Source organism: Podarcis liolepis (assembly GCF_965112155.1).
Source record: "Podarcis liolepis genome assembly, chromosome: 5".
Classification (NCBI taxonomy): domain Eukaryota; kingdom Metazoa; phylum Chordata; class Lepidosauria; order Squamata; family Lacertidae; genus Podarcis; species Podarcis liolepis.
Window position 1 is genome coordinate 98,534,665 of NC_139556.1, and position 23,810 is coordinate 98,558,474.

At 44.2% G+C, this 23,810-nt stretch overlaps 2 protein-coding genes across 3 annotated transcripts in view; one reads left to right on the forward strand and one right to left on the reverse strand.

Moving 5' to 3' along the window:
• Positions 1-3,365, forward strand: part of LOC310707281 (cytochrome P450 2J4-like) — a 28,582-nt gene extending 25,217 nt beyond the window's left edge. The window contains exon 10 of the transcript XR_014526415.1: positions 3,060-3,365. The gene's annotated coding sequence lies outside the window, so the exon portion shown is untranslated. The remainder of the gene's footprint in view (positions 1-3,059) is intronic.
• Positions 3,366-3,737: 372 nt separating this feature from the next.
• On the reverse strand, positions 3,738-21,671 carry LOC310707259 (cytochrome P450 2J5-like). 2 transcript variants are annotated; one of them, XM_083504251.1, is made up of 9 exons: positions 21,455-21,671; positions 16,921-17,083; positions 14,958-15,107; positions 12,613-12,773; positions 10,910-11,086; positions 10,261-10,402; positions 8,838-9,025; positions 7,992-8,133; positions 3,738-4,367 (listed from the first exon to the last, which is right to left on the reverse strand). In XM_083504251.1, the coding sequence occupies exons 1-9, from the start codon at positions 21,620-21,622 to the stop codon at positions 4,075-4,077; spliced, it is 1,584 nt and encodes a 527-aa protein (XP_083360377.1). In that variant the 5' UTR covers positions 21,623-21,671; the 3' UTR covers positions 3,738-4,074. The 2 variants fall into 2 exon arrangements, with proteins under 2 accessions (XP_083360377.1, XP_083360378.1); XM_083504252.1 differs by lacking the exon at positions 3,738-4,367 and adding an exon at positions 6,873-7,415.
• Positions 21,672-23,810: the final 2,139 nt, after the last annotated feature.

Genomic DNA, 23,810 nt, shown 5'->3' on the forward strand with positions numbered 1-23,810 from the left:
GCCATGGGACATAGAAGTACATAAGTTATTAGGTCAGTGGTTTTACTTTCTGGGAACACTTTCCAGGTGAATTTGTCTCCTGAGAAGTCCAAGGTTGCAGAAGATTTTGAGATGCATTCATGAGTACACTTTTTGTTCCCATAAGGCTTTGGGCGCTTCATGCTGGCTGGGGCTGATGGAAGCTGGGCTCCCAAAACATCTGGGATGCCATAGGCTCCATGCTCTTGATCTTAGAGGATGGATGGGAGAGGAAATCACAATGCTGGATTTTCAGCCCCTGGTTTCTAAGAGGTCATTGTATTTTATTTTATTTTTTACATGGGGTTACAGTCCTAAGTCACTGGTTCCATCAGGGCAAGGATTTCTCCTTGCAAAATGGAAGATTCCCCCTTCTTCAAGCCCTGTGTGTCTCCTAAATCTGTTCTGGAGTTTTAACCAAAGCTTTTAAGCAAATGTTGGGATGGCGCAAGTCATGAAAATGGATATTTTGGGGGTACATACAGAGGCACGAGAACAAACATGCATATGATTTTTTTATGCATACTCTTACAAAAATTGCAAGCGGCTGTGGAACTGGGGCAGACTGACATTATGACCGGAAAATTGAGAAAGTGAGAGATAGAAGATAGCCCCCTCCCCATCTAAGCTTACAGAAACTGCTTTTGTTCCAACTTCACAACCAAAATATTAGATAACAGCAAACTGAACACCAGCTCAGGTTTCGGTCTTGCCCCTTCCCCCAGACATCTGGTTAAATCTTGGGCTTTTATTTTTTTACACTGCCTTACTTTACTGTGTCCATTTGTTCTTTTGTTCCCCTGCTGATTACAAGAAGGACCTTTTGTTTTTGTACAAATGCAAAAGTACTCCAGAGGTTTTTGTATGTCCAGATGGCAAATGAAAGTTCTTGGTGACGTCATGGCTTCTCAGCTCCGTGAACAACTGGCCTCTGTTCCAAGGTGTCCAGTAACGTATTGAATCATTTCGTTTTATCATTAAGTCCCGGAGATGCTTCCCAAAGCATTCAGCTGCCACAATAAGTAACTGCTTGCATGACCAGAACAACCTCCACCTGTGCAATGGGGATTCCCTGCTCTTCCCCCAAATACACTACCCCCTAAATATACAGTGGTACCTCGGGTTAAGTACTTAATTTGTTCCGGAGGTCTGTACTTAACCTGAAAATGTTCTTAACCTGAAGCACCACTTTAGCTAATGGGGCCTCCTGCTGCCGCCGCGCCACCAGAGCCTGATTTCTGCTCTTATCCTGAAGCACTATTTCTGGCTTAGTGGAGTGTGTAACCTGAAGTGTATGTAACCTGAAGCGTATGTAACCTGAGGTACCACTGTATTCAAGTTTTCCCACCCCAACCTTTCAGAACAGACCTGAGGGTGCTGCAGGGTGTCACATGGGGGGAGAGAAGATGGGAGGGAGTCCCATTTTGCAAGTGGAGTCTTCTGAGTTGCTCAACTATTTAGTAGAATACTGCTCAAAGTGTCCCCTCCAATGCCACAGCAAGACCTCCACTGAGGTTATATTAATATTATGCGGTTTCCCAACAGAAATTAAACACGCACACACGCGCACACCTCTCTTAACTTACATATAAAATAGCAGATCATTTTCTCTCCTGAGACCTCATATAGCAATATAAAATAAATTATAATCAACAGAATGCATATGTTCAGGTAGGTAGCCGTGTTGGTCTGACACAGTCAAAATAAATTAAAAAATTGTCCAGTAGCACCTTAGAGACCAGATAAGTTTGTTCTGGGTATAAGCTTTCATGTGCATGCACACTTCTTCAGATGCACTGAAACAGAAGTCACCAGACCCTTATATAAAGCATATGTAACATACATTGATGTTCTCACTTTGTTTTCATTTCATGCATTTTTTAAAATAGTTTTTATTGAGTTCTGCAGATTTTATATTCATCACAATCAATGGGTTGTTTTTTTTTAAAAAAATGATATATAAACCCCTACCCCCCCACTTCCCCAAACCTCCTCTTCCGATTCATTATATATTTACTTCTCCTGCCTGTTTTCTTCTACTTTCATTTTATAATCTTTTAATTAAATATTGTTATAATCTTACCAATTTTGTATCATATTTTCCACATTACTTCTTACCCTTTGTTATTTCCCCATTATTACATCTTAACTTTTTTTGCTCGTTTTCTTAATTGCAAGTGTTTACTCAAACCCTGATAGTGAGTCCACTTCTTTCATTTGTTCATTTATCCAGTTGGGTAATTGTTCCAAACCACCCTGTGGCTTGTACAAAGGGCGGTTTATAAAAGTCAAACATGGAAAAAAGAATGCATAAAATAACACAGTCCCTGAAGTACACAACGAGGTAGAACAACCTACAAAACAGTGATTTATTAAAAGCAGCAGCAGCAGCAGCAGCAGCAGCAGCAGCAGCAGCAGCAGCAACCAGCTGATTTCTCCAACCACGTCTTTTCTCCTCCTAATGCCCACTGAAAAAAGGCGAGTCTTAACCAGCTGCCCAAACCCATAAACCCACCTCCATAGGAAGGGAATTCCAAATGGGAGGAGCCACCACTGAAAAGGCCCCTCCTTCCTGGCCCCCATAGCACATCCTGCATAGGGACCATGAAGAAGGACTCCCCTGATGAAGTAAAGCAGTAGTTTCACAATAAGATGTAATTGGTTTTTGCTACCCTTTTTGGCTCTAGGATGTTAAATGAAACTCATGGCCCCAATGTGAAAATCTGGGGAAAGCAGGCAGTTAGGTGAACATTGTAGTGATCAGGTGGGATTGCTATGAGGAATTATAACAAATATAAAGTAAGCCATCTGTGTCAGCAATGAAAGCATTGCGTTGACTGGGTTTGAACTATTTTGATATGATTCTTGATCAATCCACACCTCTGCACCCCTGTTCCATTTCTCTTTCTTGACAAGTCACGTACACAGCCAGGCAGGCATCCTGGGTCATCAAAGACAATGGGCAAGTCTCTTTGAAGTAGCCTTTCTGATATGTTAATCCTAGGATGTTAATCTTAAGGCCAGGAAACAGGTTTCACAAGGTGATAATGATCGCTGTTCTCCTGGCCATCCTTCTTATCATGTGTATTGCTTGTTTATCACCTCCGGGGTTGCCAAATGCACTCCTTTGTAGTCCTGTTCTTTGTTTACCCCATGCTTAATTAGTTTTGGTAGTTTAACTTTGTCCCCACGTGGGGTTTGTTGAAATGCTCAGAAGAAATCTGATTGGTTCTTATGAACACTCTGTAAAAAAGTTCTTTTGTGAATAAAACGACCTGGGCCGAGGGGGGCTGGAGACACAGAGAGAGACTATCATATGCGCCCTTCCCAGAGTCTTGCTGGTTCAAGCCTCTGTGTGTATTCTTATTAATCAGAGTTCAATCCATCCTTTACTTTGGGAACGCCTCAAACATGATACTGGCAAGGCACCTACACTGGCAAGGAAGCAATCCTGTATAGCAGGTCAGTATTATTACTACAATACAGACAGGGGCTCAGGCTGAGAGGGTGGTTTGCCAATGAACCAGCCCACGAACGATGAAGTTTGAGCCAGAAAATTGATATGTGTGGGGCTACAATTTGTGCGAAACCTGAGCTGCTTTCTGGGAAAGCTGCACTCATGCTTGTCCTTCATGTGAAAGAGCTGTATCTTTCTGTAGCCTGCAAGGACCAGTTTCATTATATGCTAGGTTCTTCATCAATACATGGCCGACACATGATTGAAATGACTTGGTTTATTCCTTATGGCAATTAGGGAAAAGAGCCATGGTAGATCAACTGCTCGGCATGCAGAAGGTCCCAGTTGAAAACAAGTGTTGAATCGTATTGCAAATAAATTAGCAGCTGGAAGACATTCACATCTAGAAGATCACTGTTGAGTTTGGTTAGAAAGCCATGTACCCACAAACTGGGTTTCCACAGAGGAGTTCCTGTTCAGCAACATCAGATTTCTTAACCAATGCAGTTGAGTGTTCTCCATCAGGATTCATGGGAAAGTAGCTTGGTTCATGGATCACTGCCTTGTCATGGTGAAGGGGCTTGAATAACTCAGAGAAGCTATGAGCTATACCTTGCAGGGCCACCCAAGACGGACAGGTCACAGTGGAGAGTTTTGACTAAACGTGATCCACCTGGAGCAGGAAATGGCAAGCCACTCCAGTATCCCTGACAAGAAAACTCCATGGACAAAGACAACAGGCACATAAAAGTTATGATGCTGGAAGATGAGCCCCTCAGGTCGGAAGGCGTCCAACATGCTACTGAGGAAGAGCAGAGGACAAGTACAAGTAGATTCAGAGCTGATGAAGCGGCTGGGCCAAAGCCGAAAGGACGCTCAGTTGCGGATATGGCTGGAAGCAAAAGGAAAGTCCAATGCTGTAAAGAAAAATATTGCATAGGAACCTGGAATGTAAGAACCATGAACCTTGGTAAGCTGGATGTGGTCAAAAATGAGATGGCAAGAATAAATATTGACATCCTGGGCATCAGTGAACTAAAATGGACGGGAATGGGCGAATGTTCAGATGACCATCATATCTACTACTGTGGGCAAGAATCCGGTAAAAGAAATGGAGCCACCCTCATAGTCAACAAAAGAGTGGCGAAAGCTGTACTGGGATGCAATCTCAAAAATGATAGAATGATCTCGATACGAATCCAAGGCAGAACTTTTAACATCACAGTAATCCAAGTTTATGCACCAACTACCGGTGCTGAAGAAACTGAAATTGACCGATTCTATGAAGACTTACAACACCTTCTAGAAATGACACCAAAGAAGGATGTTCTTCTCATTATATGGGATTAGAATGCTAAAGTAGGGAATCAAGAGATAAAAGGAACAACTGGCAAGTTTGGCCTTGGAGTTCAAAACGAAGCAGGGCAAAGGCTAATAGAGTTCTGCCAAGAGAACAAGCTGGTCATCACAAACACTCTTTTCCAACAACACAAGAGACGACTCTACACATGGACATCACCAGATGGGCAGCATCAAAATCAGATTAATTATTCTCTGCAGCCAAAGATGGAGAAGCTCTATACAGTCAGCAAAAACAAGACCTGGAGCGGATTGTGGCTCAGATCATCATAGCAAAATTCCAGCTTGAAATGAAGAAAGTAGGAAAAACCACCGGGCCAGTAAGATATAATCTAAATTAAATCCCTTATGAATACACAGTGGAAGTGAGGAACAGGTTTAAGGATTTAGATTTGGTGGACAGAGTGCCTGAAGAACTATGGATGGAAGCTCGTAACATTATACAGGAGGCAGCAACGAAAACCATCTCAATGAAAAGTAAATGTAAGAAAGTGGCTGTCCAGTGAGGCCTTATAAATAGCAGGGGAGAGAAGGCAAGCAAAATGTGAGGGAGATAGTGAAATATACAGGAAATTGAATGCAGATTTCCAAAAAATAGCAAGGAGAGACAAGAGGGCCTTCTTAAACGAGCAATGCAAAGAAATAGAGGAAAACAACAGAATGGGAAAAACCAGAGATCTGTCCAAGAAAATTGGAGATATGAAAGGAACATTTCGTACAAAGATTACCATAATAAAGGACAAAAGTGGAAAGGACCTAACAGAAGCAGAAGACATCAGGACGAGGTGGCAAGAATACACAGAGGAATTATACCAGAAAGATATGGATGTCTCGTACACCCCCGGTAGTGTGGTTGCCGACCTTGAGCCAGACATCCTGGAGAGTGATGTCAAATAGGCCTTAGAAAGCATGCCTAATAACAAGGCCAGTGGAAGTGATGACATTCCAGCTGAACTATTTAAAATTTTAAAAGATGATGCTGTTAAGGTGCTACACTCAATATGCCAGCAAATTTGGAAAACTCAGCAGTGGCCAGAGGATTGGAGAAGATCAGTCTACATCCCAATCCCAAAGAAGGGCAGTGCCAAAGAATGCTCCAACTACCGCACAATTGCACTCATTTCACACGCTAGCAAGGTTATGCTTAAAATTCTACAAGGCAGGCTTAAGCAGTATGTGGACCGAGAACTCCCAGAAGTGCAAGCTGGATTTAGAAGAGGCAGAGGAACGAGAGACCAAATTGCAAACATGAGCTGGATTATGGAAAAAGCTAGAGAGTTCCAGAAAAACATCTACTTTTGCTTCATTGGCAAACTATGGCAAGTTCTTAAAGAAATGGGAGTGCCTGATCAACTCATCTGTCTCCTGAGAAATCTCTATGTGGGACAAGAAGCTACAGTTAGAACTGGATATGGAACAACTGATTGGTTCAAAATTGGGAAAGGAGTACGACAAGGCTGTATATTGTCTCCCTGCTTATTTAACATATGCAGAATTCATCATGTGAAAGGCTAGACTGGAAATAAGATTGCCGGAAGAAATATCAACAACCTTATATATGCAGATGTCACAACCTTAATGGCAGAAAGTGAGGAGGAAACCATTTAATGAGGGTGAAAGAGGAGAGCGCAAAATATCGTCTGAAGCTCAACATCAAAACAACTAAGATCATGGCCACTGGTCCCATCACTTCCTGGCAAATAAAAGGGGAAGAAATGGAGGCAGTGAGAGATTTTACTTTCTTGGGTTCCATGATCACTACAGATGGTGACAGCAGTCACAAAATTAAAAGACGCCTGCTTCTTGGGAGAAAAGCAATGACAAACCTAGACAGCATCTTAAAAAGCAAAGACATCACCTTGTTGACAAAGGTCCGTACAGTTAAAACTATGGTTTTCCCAGTCGTGATGTAGGGAAATGAGAGCTGGACCATAAAGAAGGCTGATTACCGAATAACTGGTGCTTTTGAATTATGGTGCTGGAGGAGACTCTGGAGAGTCCCATGGACTGCAAGAAGATCAAACCTATCCATTCTGAAGGAAATCAGCCCTGAGTGCTCACTGGAAGGACAGATCCTGAAGCTGAGGCTCCAGAACTTTGGCAACCTCATGAGAAGAGAAGACTCTCTGGAAAAGACCCTGATGTTGGGAAAGATGGAGGGCACAAGGAGAAGGGGACGACAGAGGACGAGATGGTTGGACGGTGTTCTTGAAGCTACGAACATGAGTTTGACCAAACTGCGGGAGGCAGTGGAAGACAGGAGTGCCTGGCGTGCTCTGGTCCATGGGGTCACGAAGAGCCGGACACGACTAAACGACTAAACTACAACAGCTTGGTTTGGTGACGTCTGCTTCTAGGCTCTCTGGGCTAGCCTCTTGTTCCTTCTTCTAAGCTGTAGCCTTGCGAGGAACAGCACAGATCATGTAAGGATACGGTTGCACAGCTAACCCTCCTCTCACAGCGTTTGTGTTGATCTCCCGCACGCCATCAGGCAGCCGTAACGTGAACGCTTGCAGCAGGTTAGTGAAGAAGAGGAAAATCTCCATCCTCGCCAGATTCTCCCCAAGACAGAGACGCTTCCCTAAGGAAGGAGATACTACCCACTGTAATAACTGGACAGCTTAGGGTGACCAACAACATAAGGTTTTCCAAGAGATTTCGCCCATGTTGTGTTGACGTCTCTAGTCCAGGGACTGGGATACCTCAGGCCTAAGGTATGTGGCCCTTAAGACCTCTCTACCTGGCCCTTGGCGCTCCACCCAGATCCCATGCCCTCCTGAGTCGCACCATTCAACAACCCTTCTTGGGTGTTTTTGCCTGGATTTGGGGATACAGAGGGAGTGTGCGTAGAAAACCGTCACAAGGCAACATCTGTATTCGCTGCCCTGCTCACATTTGTATCTTGCCCAAAAGGAAATGTGGTCCTTGGTTTGAAAAAATGTAGCCCCACCCTTCCTTGCTCTAGCCCAGTGTTTCCCAACATTGGGTCTCCAGCTGCCTTTGGACTACAACTCCCATCATCCCCAGCTAGCAGGACCAGTGGACAGGGATGATGGGAATTGTAGTCCAAAGACAGCTGGAGACCCAAGGTTGGGAAACTCTGCTCTAGAACCAGCCATTACATTGCTCTCTGCACTGAATGGCAAGTCACATTTACCTATTGAAAATGGAATGAAGGCGTCTCTGACGAAGAAGTTCCCTTCTTTATCCAGGAAGTGGTTTGGGTTGAACTGGTGAGGCGTCTCCCACTCTTCAGGGTCATATAGTGCAGATGCTATATCAGGAATAATTACTGTATCCTGCAAAGAGAGACACAAACTGCCTGAGTTTAACCTGGCCTTTGGACCGCTGTATAATGTTGTTTTTGGTACCTTGCATTGCCAGATAAACAGAAAGGGAGGAGAGCTCTGGTAGGCTGGGACAGCTGGTAGACATACATGGAAGGAATCCTGTAATTCTTCCAAGGCTCAGATTTTGATCCAAGCCAGTGAAGAATCCAGCTCTCATTTAATATGGGCATCTGTGACTCTTGAAATTCTTCCCTGAGCCCAGCTCAGGAAAACATTATAGGAATGCAGGAAGTCAGACTACTGCACCATTTCTTTCATTATGATTGTTTTGTACGCCTTTAATTGGTATTTTAGGTGGGCTTTGTTATCATTGTACTCAGTGCTGTTTTTCTAGAAAAAGAGGTGAAGGAACTCACCATGAATACCTCCCTTGTTCTCTTACAGTGGCGATGGCACCCACCTGAGGGGTGCCAGAACTGATTTCCAGCGAGTTCTGGCTGGGAAAAAAAAAGCCCTGATCGTACTTTGTATTATGATGTATTTGTTAGCAGCCTTGGGATTCATTTGTGAGGAAGTGTGGAGTATAAATAAACCAGGGAGACTTGATCTGCTGGGCACATGCTGCCCACTATTAGAAGACTCTCATCAGTCTAGCTATTGGCAGGATGTGCACTAAATTTTAATTTTGCTGTTGGGTGGGGGGAGTTCTGTACCTTTTTCATGGGAAAACCAAAAATAGTTGCATCCTTTGCACATTGCCTGAAATTTCCAACCAAGAGAACGTATTTGTAGCGCTGGATTTCATGAATGACAGCATTGGTGTAGGGCAGGTTCATCCGATCCTCATAGGAGATGCGTTGGGAACGTGTCACGGCAGCATCAATCTCGGCCTGAACTTTCTCTGTGGAATCATGTTCACATTTAGAACCAAAGCAATCTTACTATGATGACCGTGCAGCTCTAGAAACCCTACGGCATCCTCAGTCCATAAAGACATTTGTAATTGAGGTGGAAATGAATTCCTAAGGATACGGGTGGGGATGAAATTTTGCTTGATTTGCATTAAAATTCCCATTTCGCCCCTTTCAAAACAAGACAAGTACCAAAACACAACTACTCTTCAAAATGTGCACTTCTCCAAATCATTTGATTTGACCTAATTTAATAATAAAAGTGATTCCCGCATCACAGAGGGTTGGAAGAGAGACCCCTTGGGTCCCTCCCATCTCTGCAATTCTATCATTCTATGGTTTGCATCCCACATTTGCAACAACAGTATTGAGTGCAAAGTGGCTCACAACTAACAACAGCATTAAAAATTAACAAACATTACAATCTCTATAATCATATAAAAAACACAACAGTGTATAAATAAGGCAAAAAACCCAAACAAACACAAATTCATCAAACAATTAATGTATTCCAACACAAGCTCAGAGTGATTCAAAGTATCAGAAATGGCCGCTGAGCACCAGCCCTGAAAGTCATGCAATTCCCCAATAGAAAATGTGTACAGAAATATGTGTATTAGGGAAAGGTGTGCCTGGGGTAGTTAAAATAACAGGGGAAAATGCTTTATATTATTTAGATATTGCAAAAGTATCTATATTAGGCAAACACTGCATACAAAAATGTGGTTTTGGGGGAAGAAATACGCACTTAAAATGCTGACAGATTTTCATGAGGACTAGGAGCGTGGGGCAGGGAGTGGAATTTGCAAACTGGTGAAGAAATAAAGAGATCTGAAGACTGGAAAAAAGAGGAAAACTGTGTATATTTCTCCGGATATACACATTTTGACAATAATACAATATGGTGACCATGGACACCAAATTGAGTTCCAAATCACGGGGGCAGAAAGACATATTGAAAACTGGTGGTGCCATCAGGACAGGACTTTATACCAGAAGATACAATGAGTTGCCCTAGTTGTTACATGTTGATGTGGGTGTACAGAAATGCTTAGGAACTTTTCAAACCAACAACGAATATGTGGGTTTTCTCTCTCACACACCACATTAAAAAAACTGCACTTGATTTGGGCCATGGCCCTCTTCCGCTTTTCCGGTGCCCAGCTTCTGCACAAACTCCCTCTGGACCGAAACATTTCAAGAACATTGACATCCCGGCTCTCACCTTGGATGTCTGGATAAGCCACCATGAAGAGCAGAGCCCAGCACAAAGTGGATGAACCAGTATCTGTCCCGGCTGTGAAGAGGTCGTAAATGACATGAACCAAGTTGGCTTCGTCAAAGGTCGATTCGGGGTCATCCTTCTTCTGTTGTTGACAATGAATATATTGATTTATTGCACGGATATCCCATCTTTGTTCTCCAAGCAGCTCAAGGGGTGGGGTGTACATGGTTCTCCCCCACCCTCATTTAATCCCCACAACACCCCTGTGAGGTAGGCTAGGCTGTGAGGGGCAGTGGCTGGGCCATGGTCACTGGGGTGAGCTGAGTGGGGATTCAAATCCTGCTCTCCCAGGTAGTAGTCCAACACTAGACAAATTCATTGTTTTATTCCTTTTGTAAACTGCTTTGAGGGTTTTTTTTCCTCTCTTTTTTAAACTATCAAGCAATATATAAATCTTATGAAATAAATAAACCCACAAGTTGATGCAGAAACGTGGCAAACTGGACTTGAGGCTAAGAAAGAAGAAGAGAAAACCAAAACTGGCAGACTCATACATCCACGCTTTGGACAGAGCCCATCAACCTACAGAGAATGGTGTTCCTTCAGGGCCTTTGAAGAGCAAATTGTCCCCATTCCAACAGCCACTTACTTTATTTATTTCATCCAGATAGAAGTCAATGAAATCCCGCGGTTCATCTGTTTCCCTCTTCTCCTTGTGCCTTCTGATCTCACTCCTTCCAAATGAATGGATATGCTCCAAGCATGAGAAGGCCTTCTGGTGGGGTCCTGGGAGGTGGCGCATCAGCCACGGAAACAGTTCGTACAACTGGAGGGGGGGAGAGAGAGAACGTGAGGAGAGTCCTGGATCTTGATCAGGCCAATGGCCCGTCCAGTCCAGCGTCCTCATCCTGTTCTCATAGTGGCCAACCAGAGGCCTCAATGGGCATCTTTTTATTCAAGGAGCTCAAGGCAGTGGACATGGTTCCCTCCTCATTTACTGTCTTTTTCGCTCTATAAGATGCACCCGACCATAAGACGCACCTAGTTTTTAGAGGAGGAAAACAAGAAAAAATATATTCTGAATCGAATGTTGTTGAAGACGAAGGAGGAGGGAGGATCAGGCTAAGGCATCACAACAAGAGGTGCTTCACAGCTCTCCCTCTTGCTCTGCTGGCTTCAGCGAAAGCAGCGCAAAGCCTCTTCAGCAAAGCGGGAGGAACGCTACTGCTTTGCTGAAGAGGCTTTGCGCAGCTATTCCTGAAGTCAACACAGCAAGAGGGAGGGCTGCGCAGCGCCTCCTGGTCTGCTGGCTTCCCAGCAAAGCAGGATGAGGGATGGAAGAGCCTCTGTAAGTGCTCCCTTCTGTTCTTCCTCCCGCTTCTCTGGGAAGCCAGCAGAACAAGAGCTCTTCCTCTGCTGGCTTCAGCGATAGCTGCGCAGCTTGCATTTGCTCCATAAGACGCACACACATTTCCCCTTACTTTTTAGGAGGAAAAAAGTGTGTCTTATAGAGCGAAAAATACGGTAATCCCTACAATAGCCCTGTGACGTAGGTTAGGCTGAGAGGCAGTGACTGGCCCTTGGTCACCCAAGGAGCTCCATGGCCCAGTGGGGATTTGAACCTAGGTCTCCCCGGTCTTAGTCTGACACTCTAAGCACAGCTCCACATTGGCTCAGGTGTCCCACTGCTCATGTCTCTTCATTGGATTGCTGACACCAAGTAGGCCTGAGGTGTCCCATCAAGCTTTCACAAATGGAATCAACTTTTCGCCAGCACATTCTCCCTGGTAGAAGGATCAGGCCAGGCAAGAGGTGGCATGAAAGCGCCTTGCAAAACTGGTAAGATTGTGTGTGTGGTGTGCGCACACACACACACATATGCATATACAAATACTCAGAGACTAATAATAATAATAATAATAATAATAATAATAATAATAATAATTAATATTTATACCCTGTCCATCTGTCTGGATTCCCCCAGCCATTCTGGGTGGCTTCCAACAGATTAAAAGCAGAATAAAACATCAAACATTAAAAACTTCCGTAAACAGGGCTGCCTACAGATGTCTTCTAAAAGTCAGATAGTTGCTTAGTGCCTTGACATCTTATGGGAGGGCATTCCACAGGGCAGGTGACACCACCAAGAAGGCCCTCTGCCTGGTTTCCTGTAACCTCACATCTTGCAGTGTGGGAACCGCCAGAAGGCCCTCAGCGCTGGACCTCAGTGTCCAGGCTGAACGATGGGGGTGGAGACGTTCCTTTGGGTATAAATACACACTAGGGGCTGCTAGTCAAAATGACATTTTGTCTTGCAATAATATAATATAGCAAAATAGCAAAGTCGCTCACCAAATGAAATGTGGAGAGGAAAAAATGTGCTTCGTACTCAATGCATTCTATCAGCTTCTGATACACTTTGTCTTCAATGTCGAAAGGGTGTCCAAAAATTACGTTGGAGATCACGCTACAGAAGGCATGGAAGAGGGGGGTTCTAGGGTCTACAGATTCGCCTAGAAAAATACAGGTGTCCTCTGTCACAATGAACACTCTGAGCAGTGTTGAATGTGTGTTGGAAAGGTCACATACAGTTTATCTGCATAATCGTTCAGCTCCTGCTCCCTTCGAAGAACAACTTGTTTGTTTTGCTCTTCTTTTAACCATATTTGCTCCTTTAGTCCTTCTGTTCACAGGGGGAAAGGAATCCACCCCAAGGGGCCAACTTTGACAAGTGGGCAGGGCAACCTACCTGCCAATCACCTGACATCATTGTGGACACACAGCAGATAGAAACAGACTGCACACCCCCTGTGAACTGACTGTTTGCTTCTCCATGCAGCCATTCCTGGGCCTTTATTCTGATCCAGCAAAACTGTTCACATTCCCCTGTTAACACCAGTCCTCACGGATACAGCCTTCAACCTGGTCCCCTCCAGATGTTTTGTACAACAATACCCATAAGCCCATGTCAGTGTAGACAAGAGCCGTTTGGCAGTGGAGCAGACTCCCTGGGAATCTGGTAGACTCTCCTTCACCAGAGGTTTTTACGCAGTGGTTGGATGCAGCTGGAGTCAGCAATAACTCACACGGCTCCAGCAAAGTTAACTCTTTATTCAAAAAAACACAGACAGCTCAGGAGGCCAGGCCTAGCACAGCAACGCTTCCTGGTAGGATTTGCCGCTATGAGGTAGTTTCAAGGACTAAAAGTCCCCGGTTTCCCACAGCTCCCTAAGTCTCCTCCTTCTCTGGTTCCTTCCCAAGCAATCTGAGGCTTCATCATCTTGCCTCTCTCTTCGCCAGCCTCTGCTTCTGCTTCTGCCTCTGCTTCTGGATTGCTCTCTGCCTCAGCCTCTTCCTGATCACTAAACCCTGTTGCCTCTTCGGCTACCAACACCTCCTCTTCCCAATCTTCTCCCACTGACCACTCATCACCATCCCACCACCACTCCCTGGGCTCTGAGCCTTCTTCCCTTGGGAGTTCCCCAGCTGGTGCCTCCCATCAGTCCTCTGCATCCCACCAGTCCATGACAGATGGCCATACGTCAAGGATTCTTTAGCTGTGATTCCTGCATTGCAGGGGGCTGGACTAGATGACCCTTGAGATCCCTTACAAGTCTATGATTCTATGAATGATAGGCACTGCAGTCCAAAATCTAAATCCTTCGAAGACAAAGGTCCTCTAGCTGGGTTAGGATGATACAGGGATGAAGGACCAAATCCCTTCTCTTGTGGGAGCCCAATTAGTGACATTGCCTTCCGTTAAGAGTTTGGGTGTAATCCTTGACGCCTCCCTTTCCATGGAGGCACAGGTTACAGCAACAGCCAAGGCGACATTTTTCCACCTTTGCTGCATTAAGCAGTTGGTCCCTTACCTTTCCCGCCCTGACCTGGCCACAGTGATCCATGCAAGAGTCACCTCCAGGCTTGACTACTGTAATTCGCTCTACGCGGGGCTGCCCTTGAAGCTGTCCCAGAAACTCCAGAGGGTGCAGAATGCTGCAGCGAGGCTCCTCACAGGGTCTTTGCCATGGGAGCATATTCACTCTTCCAGCTGCACTGGCTCCCGATGGAGCACAGGGTCAGATTTAAGGTGATGGTTTTGACCTTTAAAGCCCTTCACAGCCTAGGACCCTCGTATCTACGGGACCACCTCTCCTGGTATGCCCCATGGAGGACCTTAAGGTCCATAAATAGTAACACCCTAGAGGTCCTGGGCCCTAAGAAAGTCAGATTAGCCTCGACCAGAGCCAGGGCCTTCTCAACACTGGCTCCAGCCTGGTGGAACGCTCTGCCTCATGAGGCTAGGGCCCTGCAGGATCTGATTTCTTTCCGCAGGGCCTGTAAGACAGAGTTGTTCTACCTGGCCTTTGGCTTGGAATCAATTTGATTCCTTCCACCTCTTTCTTTTTTCCTTTCTCCTCCTGTGATGAGGCTGCATTTTAATGTTTTAATGTTGTATTTTAATCCTGTTTTTTAAGTTGTATTTCAATCAACTTGTTTTTATTATTGGTTGTTAGCCACCCTGAGACTGGTCTTGGCTGAGGAGGGCGGGGTATAAATAAAATTTATTATTATTATTATTATTATTATTATTATTATTATTATTATAACATCTGGAGGGCACCTGGTTGGTGGTGGCTGATCTGGTTCATTCCTGGTGTTAGGAAAAGTGCCTTAGAATCAATGATATTCCTGACCTCTCTTGCTTGCGAAGAACTCCACCATGTGGCCAGCCTCCTCTTGCACACAGAACTCCATGCTTCTTCTTCCAAGGCCCAGCGATCGGAGCACAGATATCCCAAAACACCGCTGCTCCTTCCAGGTGTGGCCACTTGAAAACAGGATACCTAAGGGCAGCAAGATATTATTGTTCAGAAATGAATTTTGCAAGCCAACCATCTGTATAAAACATGGCCAAGAGACAGCCGCTCGACTGCTGTGCTTTATTCCAATGCACCGTCCGCACCCTCTCTGCTGCCACCTGCTGGAGTTCCCTCTTGCAACGCACTCCCAGCTCTGAAATTCTAAGTCTACGAGAACCTTGCTCATTGGTTGCACCCCTGAACTGACTGTGAGTAGGGCACAAACTTCCTTTGGAATAGGTGGATATTGGGAGAAGGTGGGACATTGCATCTGGAGCGGCACAACCCGACATCTTCATCTGCCCCAGCTGCAACAAAACATGTTTCTCCCACATCGGTCTCTACGGCCACAGCAGGCGTTGCAGCCGTCCAACAGCTTGACCTCACCCACAAGGCGCACTCCTCCATTGTTTCTCGAGATAGACAGATGCCAGCACTGCTCCCTGTAAGTTTACTAATATGCCGGTTTTCTGCAACAAGCTGTGTCAAATGTGGCTTGCAGCAAACATTCAAAACGCCGAAATACAAATATACGAAATACAGAGCATGTCAGTAAATTCAAAAATGACAAAAGCCAACAATTTAACAAACACAAAATAAATTCTTTTTTTTTTAAATCAAGGTTTAAGCACATAAATACAAAGCAAAACAAAGGTTAACTAACAATAAAGTTTCTGATTCTCTTTCCCCCCTCCTGTTTTATTAAATTTGCTTAGTAACATAACATTATTATATATATTCTATAAAACAAAGAATACAGAACAAAATTCATTCATACTACAATGCCTAACTACATAAGATTAATCTATATGGTTTCTGAAAAAAAGGCTTACATAACAAAATCAATTCAAAATACCATCCGATTTACTTTTCCCCCCTCCCTCCCCACTCCAGCCCCCCCCCCCGTCAGGCCTTCCTTCTTCATATCTTTATCCATGATAAAGTTTCTGATTCTCATGCAGTATATTGTAAGTGAACCCACTATTGCTATTGAATGAACACCATTACTTGCACATATTTTCTTTAGGAATTGTTATCATCATCATACCCCTCTTATCTGTCTGGGTTTCCCTAGCCCCTCTGGACAGCTTCCAGCATGTATAAAAATGTAATAAAATGTCAAACATTTAAAAAACTGCCTTCAGATGTCCTCTAAAAGTTGTACAGTTCTTTATCTCCTTGACATCTGATGGGTGGATGTTCCACAGGGAGCTGTGTATCATGGGAAGGCTGCTACCCAGATATCCAAATGGGAGTCCCAGGTTTCCTGGGTGGTCCTTGACCCAGAACATAATAGAAGAATAATTTCTTAGACCAGTAGTTCCCAAAGTTGGAACACTAAGAGGCTAGAGGGCAGCAGCTGTGGACTGAAGGTGTAAATGACTACCAGGCTTTGAGAAGCTGGCATCACTGGGTCAATTTCATTGAATCAATTAAACTAGTTTTAATTGAATTTTATTGTGTTCATATCTTTCTTATTGGGTTACGGAAAGCACTGTTCTGAGACTCCAATACTTTGGCCATCTCATGAGAAGAGAAGACTCCCTGGAAAAGACCCTGATGTTGGGAAAGATGGAGGGCACAAGGAGAAGGGGACGACAGAGGATGAGATGGTTGGACAGTGTTCTTGAAGCTACTAATGAGAGTTTGACCAAACTGCGGGAGGCAGTGGAGGACAGAAGTGCCTGGCGTGCTCTGGTCCACGGGGTCACGAAGAGTCAGACGCGACTAAAGGACTAAACAACAACAACAACATTGAGGTGGGGGCAGTGGGAATGATTTTATGGGTTACACTTACCCTTTGCTTTCATTGTGTCTCTGACAAAGGGCGTTACTACACGACATGAGGTTTCTTCCGAGTAGTTGCTGAGCACTTGCTTCACCAAACGAAAGCCATTCACAACAATCATCGGCTTGTGCCCAACCCAGATGGTGAAGACCTTCCCGTAAACCTTGGACAGCTGTGTCATTTTAAAATTAAAAAGGCATATATGAGAACAAGAGAGGCATTTGTGGTGAGTTCCTGCACTTCTTTTTGTAGAAAAATAGCACCAGGGACACTAGTCGTCTATATTATTTACCGTATTTTTCGCTCTATAACACGCAGATTTTTTCTCCTAAAAAGGAAGGGGAAATGTCTGTGCGTGTTATGCAGCGAATGTGTGGTCCCTGGAGCCGAAAAATAAGGCAAAAATCAAACCGCGCTTCAGGGAGAAGGGAGCTCCGTGAGAGAGAAAGCTGTTGCTTTCCTGCATTCTGCCTCAGGGTCTTACTGCCCACCCTGCTCTGTTTCGTTGCTGTGTTTGCTCAAACGGAACAAAGAGCAGGGAAAGCCCCTCCCCTCCAGGCAAGTAGAGAGGAAAGCAGAGCGTCGCTCTATCCTGTCCCTGCTCCGGAGGGAACAATGTTTGTGAAGGGAAGAGAGATTACAGGTTCGGCTTAAAATTCTGATTTGATTTCCTGCTTTTTGTTTTTGGAGACACACAGCATTCAAATATGCTTTCTTCCATTTAAAAGGATGAAATCCTTAAACAGTGGCTGGCTTGTGTGGGTGGGTGGGGGGAAACTTTTGCCTTCCTTTCCTCACGTTATAGCCCTCTCCTGCATTCTTAGCCTTCTGTGTTTTTCCTTCCCTCCCCACTTAAAATGTGGTTACAAAGCATGGATCCACATGGATCCTCAGGATCTTTGCATTGGGTCACCCCAAATTCACCATCAGAGCACACAGCATGTCCATGGCTACAGCCTGCCCCCCCAAAATCACACACCCATTGTTGCCTGGGGCTGCAATGGTGCAAAAACGTGGTTACAAAGCATGGATCCACATGGATCCTCAGGATCTTTGCATTGGGTCAGCCAAAATTCACCATCAGAGCACATAGCATGTCCATGGCTACAGCCTGTTCCCCCCCCAAAAAAATCACGCACCCACTGTTGCCTGGGGCTGCAATGGTGCAAAAACGTGGTTACAAAGCATGGATCCACAGGGATTCTCAGGATTTTTGCATTGGGTCACCCCAAATTCACCATCAGATCACATGTCTGTGGCCACAGCATGAAGCACAAAAATGATACGTCCACTGTTTCATTCAGAATATTTTTTCCCTTGTTTTCCTCCTCTAAAAACGATGTGCGTGTTATGGTCAGGTGCGTGTTATAGAGCGAAAAATACGGTATATGTACTGTCCACCAAAATGTGATTCATCATTTCTCCCCTATTCTGTTGTATTGTTTTCTACACTATGTGCAAAATTCAGTATTTTAAACAATAAAATTAAAAAGCATAACTGTATGAGCATAATTAGTGCAGGGCATTGGGTTCAAATAAACATAGCCAACCACCTGCAATGTGTCCCTTCCAGTTGTGCACAGCTGAAAACTTTCTCTGCAACATGACCCAACTAACCCCACACTTTAGAAAAGTCCATGACTGGTGTGATTTGAGAAACAGGAGCAGTTAAAGCAACAAATTGGGTTTGCAGCATGCTACTTTGCACTGCGGGACGCGGTTGGCGCTGTGGTCTAAACCACAGAGCCTAGGACTTGCCGATCAGAAGGTCGGCGGTTTGAATCCCAGCGACGGGGTGAGCTCCCGTTGCTCGGTCCCTGCTCCTGCCCACCTAGCAGTTCGAAAGCACATCAAAGTGCAAGTAGATAAGTAGGTACCGCTCCTGTGGGAAGATAAACGGCGTTTGCGTGCGCGGCTCTGGTTTGCCAGAAGTGGCTTAGTCATGCTGGCCACATGACCCGGAAGCTGTATACCAGTTCCCTCGGCCAATAAAGCGAGATGAGCGCCGTACCTTTACCTTTACATTGCTCTGCATGATTCACCTTGATGACCTGTGCTCAGGACCAACTCCATGAAATTCTACAGCCAAATTGCAACAAAGGGTAATTACATCTTTGTTGCAATGTCATCCAGTTCTTTCCTCTTTCCGAACATTTCCTCTTTTCCAACATTTCCAAACTCCTGGGATAAGCTGATAGTTTTTATTTTATTTAAATTTATTTTATTTATTTTCTATAACACCCTTTATCTGAGGATCACAGAGCACTTTACAATAGGAAAAAATAAAAACACATAACATAGCAAACAAAAACAATACCCTCCCCTCTTTTAAAGGTTATTTAATTATCCAAATCTAGGTTGCTTATTTATCCCAGGGGGGTGGTATTGTCTAACCTACCTGCAAACAAATCAGAGTGCATGACCTATAAACAGGGTTGTCCGGAAGCGTCCAGTCAGACATTTTTAAAAGCCATTTTAAAGTGTTGAGCTTTACACACACACACACACACACACACACACACACACACACACACAGACATATATTGAGCAATACAGAAACGGAGGTCCACACACAAGACAAAGGACAGATTGTGGAGGATTCTGCAGCCCAAGGATTCCTTCGTTGTCCACATTTGATCATTATTTAGCTGTAAATCCATGTCCCCCCATTTGAATTTGGCTGAGTCCACATCTACTTGTATCTGGTGGCAGGGAGTAGGTGGGGAAAACCAGAACAGGGCAAGGCTACCTCTTATTCTGAATTGTTTCATTACACCGAACTTCGCATTGTAGGGGGTTGGTTTCCAACTCAACTGCTCTATGATTCTCTGTGACCACCCAGTCAAACTGCCAATTGTTGGGTAAACATTTTCTCTACTTCATTACTAACTTATTTAGTGCGTGTACTAGTGCAGCAGATCCCACCGCTACCATCAAAATGTAGTGGATCTCACTGCTGTATACCAATATGTAGCGGATCCCTCCCACGTACACACTCCATAATATGTATTTTTCAACCACCACAGGTTATGTTTTGGTTCTTCTGTGAGGGAAAAAATCGATACTGGGAGACTCAGGCAGAAGTTGAACAAGCAATAAAGATTTATTTAACAGAATGAAGTGGATAAAAAAAGGATGTATCGGGAGATAATGCCTTTTCAGGAAACAGTTAACCTATTATTAATTATACTAAATCTAATGGATGTTACAGGCTTCTAATCAAGCACAGCTTCTGTTAAACTTCAGTTGTTTATGTTCTGTTATTACGCTTCAGGCAGATGTCAAAAGTTGGCAAATGCTCAGCTTATTTCCAGTTACTTCACTTCAGTTCCTTAACACAGTTGCTTCATAGGATTTTATAGATTAACACTTTGGCTCCTTAACCATATAATTAGGAAATCTTTATTGAGAGTTCACCACATTTCTTGAGAGTTCACCACATGAAGCATTACTGCTCAAACCACTTGAAAAGAAAAGAAAGTGGCTCACATATGTTGATTTATAAAGGACCATGATGGAAAATAAGAGATTATGATGAGATTAAAGATCATTTTCAGAGTTGGCTGCATTATCAACAATTATATGAAACATATAAGGAAGACAGCAAGAAAGGATTCAATTATACAAGGTCTAGGTTTCAAATGAATGTGATTGAAGGGAAAGTGAAACTAATGAAGGCTGCATACAGGATACTGTTAGAATGGGAGACGAAAGATGAAGAGGTAAAATCAGTCATGATCAAATGGGCACGAGATATAGGTCATAATATTATGATGGAAGATTGCGAAAGGTTATGGAAAATTGATTTTAAATTTACAGATTGTTCTTTGTTGAAAGAAAATTATATGAAGATGATGTATAGATGGTATATGACACCAGTGCAGCTAGGAAAAATGTATAAAACTAGCTCAAATATGTGTTGGAAGTGTAAGGAAAAGGAGGGGACATTTTACCATATGTGGTGGGATTGTAATAAATTAAAAAATTAGAAACTGAAACAGACAGATTGACCCATTCCCTACTATTTATTTGGTGGAGGGAGGGCAGAATTATAACATGCCTTGGAACATGAGTTGGAGTGCACATGCCAGGCCACAGGAGCCAACTCCTAAGGGTAGAGGTCCCTTCAGCCTCCCCAATAAAATATTTGAGGGGGTCAGGTCCCCCCCCAAGTTGATGGACACTGCCATTTAAATGATGTGCGTCTTGTGATTGATTATGCGGGACGTGGCTTACCTGGGCCCCCTCAATGTTTTACTCAAGTTGGCACCCCTGTGTCAGGCAGAGTGGAGAGGGAGAGAGAGAGGAGGGGAGGTATTGGAAGGCACAGCAATAAGCAGTTTGCCTTGTGCCCCATAAGTCAGCCTGTGGCCTTCAGGGGTGGTGAAGGACCCCACCTCACATGCCACCAGTAGCCTTCAGGAATCTGGGTCGGTGTCTGGAGCAACAAATAGAGGCCCTTCCTCTGTGACCCAGATGCTGGGAGGTCCTGCTGCTACACCCTCATATTAGGAAACAACCCTTAATATGCAAAAAAGGATACCTTGGAGAGGGTGTCTTGATGCCATCCAGAGCCAAAGCACCACAGGGTCCCCAGGAGAGGTAGCGGAAGTGGTCCAGGTGGGAAGTGGCGCCTTGCCCACTGCAGCTTCAAGAACTGCAGACTCAGGAGGGACACCGCCAGAACTGCAAGGCAGCTGCTGATCTCCATTGCCACCTTAGGTTTAAGCCTCAGCTCTGCTCTGGGATGTCTCTAGCAGGTTGGGTTGCTTTTCATATTCTTCCTGCAGAGAAGGCGTTACAGCTTTGCCTCCAGCATTTGTATATTTGTCAGTAGTGACAATTACCAAACCTCAAAGGTGTTTCAGACAAGGACCTCACGTGCCGGTAGATCAAGTACATTGCAGGAACATTCCAGGAACAGGTCCAAGCGCTGATGATGAAAAGAAGGAGGACAGAAACATTACTGAATAATGACAAAGCAGATATAATACTTTGACAGCAAACGCATCAGATGAAAGAGGTGGTTAATGACCTCAAACTGAGAGGTTTAAATAATTATGAGAACGCATATGGTATGTCAAAATCCAGAGGGGTAGCAACTACAGTGGAACCCCGAGTTGCGAATGTAATCTGTCCCGGAGGCACATCCGCAACTTGAAGTGTTCCCAGTCACCGGTCTAGCTGCCACATTCTGGATTAATTGCAGTTTCCGGGTCACCTTCAAAGGTAGCCCCACGTAGAGCGCGTTGCAGTAGTCCAAGCGGGAGATAACTAGAGCATGCACCACTCTGGCGAGACAGTCCGCAGGCAGATAGGGCCTTAGCCTGCGTACCAGGTGGAGCTGGTAGACAGCTGCCCTGGACACAGAATTAACCTGCACCTCCATGGACAGCTGTGAGTCCAAAATGACTCCCAGGCTGTGCACCTGGTCCTTCAGGGGCACAGTTACCCCATTCAGGACCAGGGAATCCCCCACACCCGCCTGCCCCCTGTCCCCAAAAAACAGTGCTTCTGTCTTGTCAGGATTCAACCTCAATCTGTTAGCCTCCATCCACCCTCCAACCACCTCCAGTTCCTCTATTTGATTTTTTGTCACCGAAGTATGCTGCAGGATCCTGCCCTTGCTGGAAACCCACAGAGATGAAACAGATCGCTCGCCTCTTCTTCCCTTGGGCACATGACAACAAGATTACACTGGCTTATTTATTATGAATGTTTGTAAGTGATGCCAATAAAGGTTTGATGATGATGATAATAATCCAGAGAACAATAACAGGGCGGGGGGGGGGGAATACACTATGATTTATTTTTATGGTCCTAATGAAAGTCAGATGGAATTTTGTTATTAAGTGTTTAAGGTATATTCAAAAGGGCAATATGATTATGGCAGGAGATTTCAATATGGTATTTGATAAACAAACCGGTAAGTCAAATCCTACTCCAGAGGAAAGATGTAGTAACACTAGAGGATTAGCCAAAATTGTGAAAGGGAAAGATATGAAACATCTTTTTATATGCGATAGCTGCTGCCCAGTTACTAATTGCATCGAATTGGAAAGGGGGAAACAGTAAGGGAATGGCGGAAGAAGTTACTAGACTATGCAGAAATGGCTCAATTGACAAATAGGTTAAGGGGAAATACAAAACAATCATTTACTCAAAAATGGGATATGTTCAAGAAATACCTACAAAAATATAATGACAATATAACATCTATGGCAGCTTCTGAATGACCCTTGTATAAATTGAATATTAATAAATAAGGAAAAATGCTATGATGTGTTTTAAGAAAGTATTAGAAAATATATTAAGAGTAAGGTAATAAGTCTAAGTTCATTCAATATTGTAAATGTAAAGTACATTGGGAAATTACGGGAAGTCAGTTTAGTTTATTTGATTCTACTTTGGTTTATTTTTGTTTAGTTAGAAAATATAAGAAAAGAGCACATATAAGTTTAAATTAATATTTAATGGTAATGACCGCTCCCCACTTAAAACGGGGGGGCGCCCTTTGCGCGGGCGCGTGCAGCCCCTAGATCTGGAGCGCCCCAACAGCATAGGCTTGGCTTTGCCTTCCCTCAGGTGGGATACCTGGAGGTCTCCGCCTACCTCAGTCAGTTGTCCAATCCCACCTGGGGGAAGCGTTGCCAAGGAGACCAGGCCAGGTAGGGGAGGGATTACCCTGCCCACACAATAGAGGGAGGATCTTACCTAGGAATCCTCACTTGGCTCCAGACCAAACATTTAAGGTTATTATTATTATTATTACTATTACCCTTTACATGTAGATAAGATTGTGTATGAAATCCATGGATTTCAATAATAATAAAAAATTCACGAGAGAACAAGGGTGGACAATAAAGAATGGGAACAGGGTGGAGGGAATCAAATCAATC

Coding starts and splice junctions, on each gene's coding strand:
- LOC310707259 (XM_083504251.1), bottom strand. CDS start 21,622: ATGGAGATCAGCAGCTGCCTTGCAGTTCTGGCGGTGTCCCTCCTGAGT. Junction 10,403..10,909: donor ATCTGGATGAAATAAATAAA/GTAAGTGGCTGT, acceptor TGTCAACAACAG/AAGAAGGATGACCCCGAATC. Junction 4,368..7,991: donor CTTCATTCCATTTTCAATAG/GTAAATGTGACT, acceptor TTTTGCTTCCAG/CCATATCCGCAACTGAGCGT.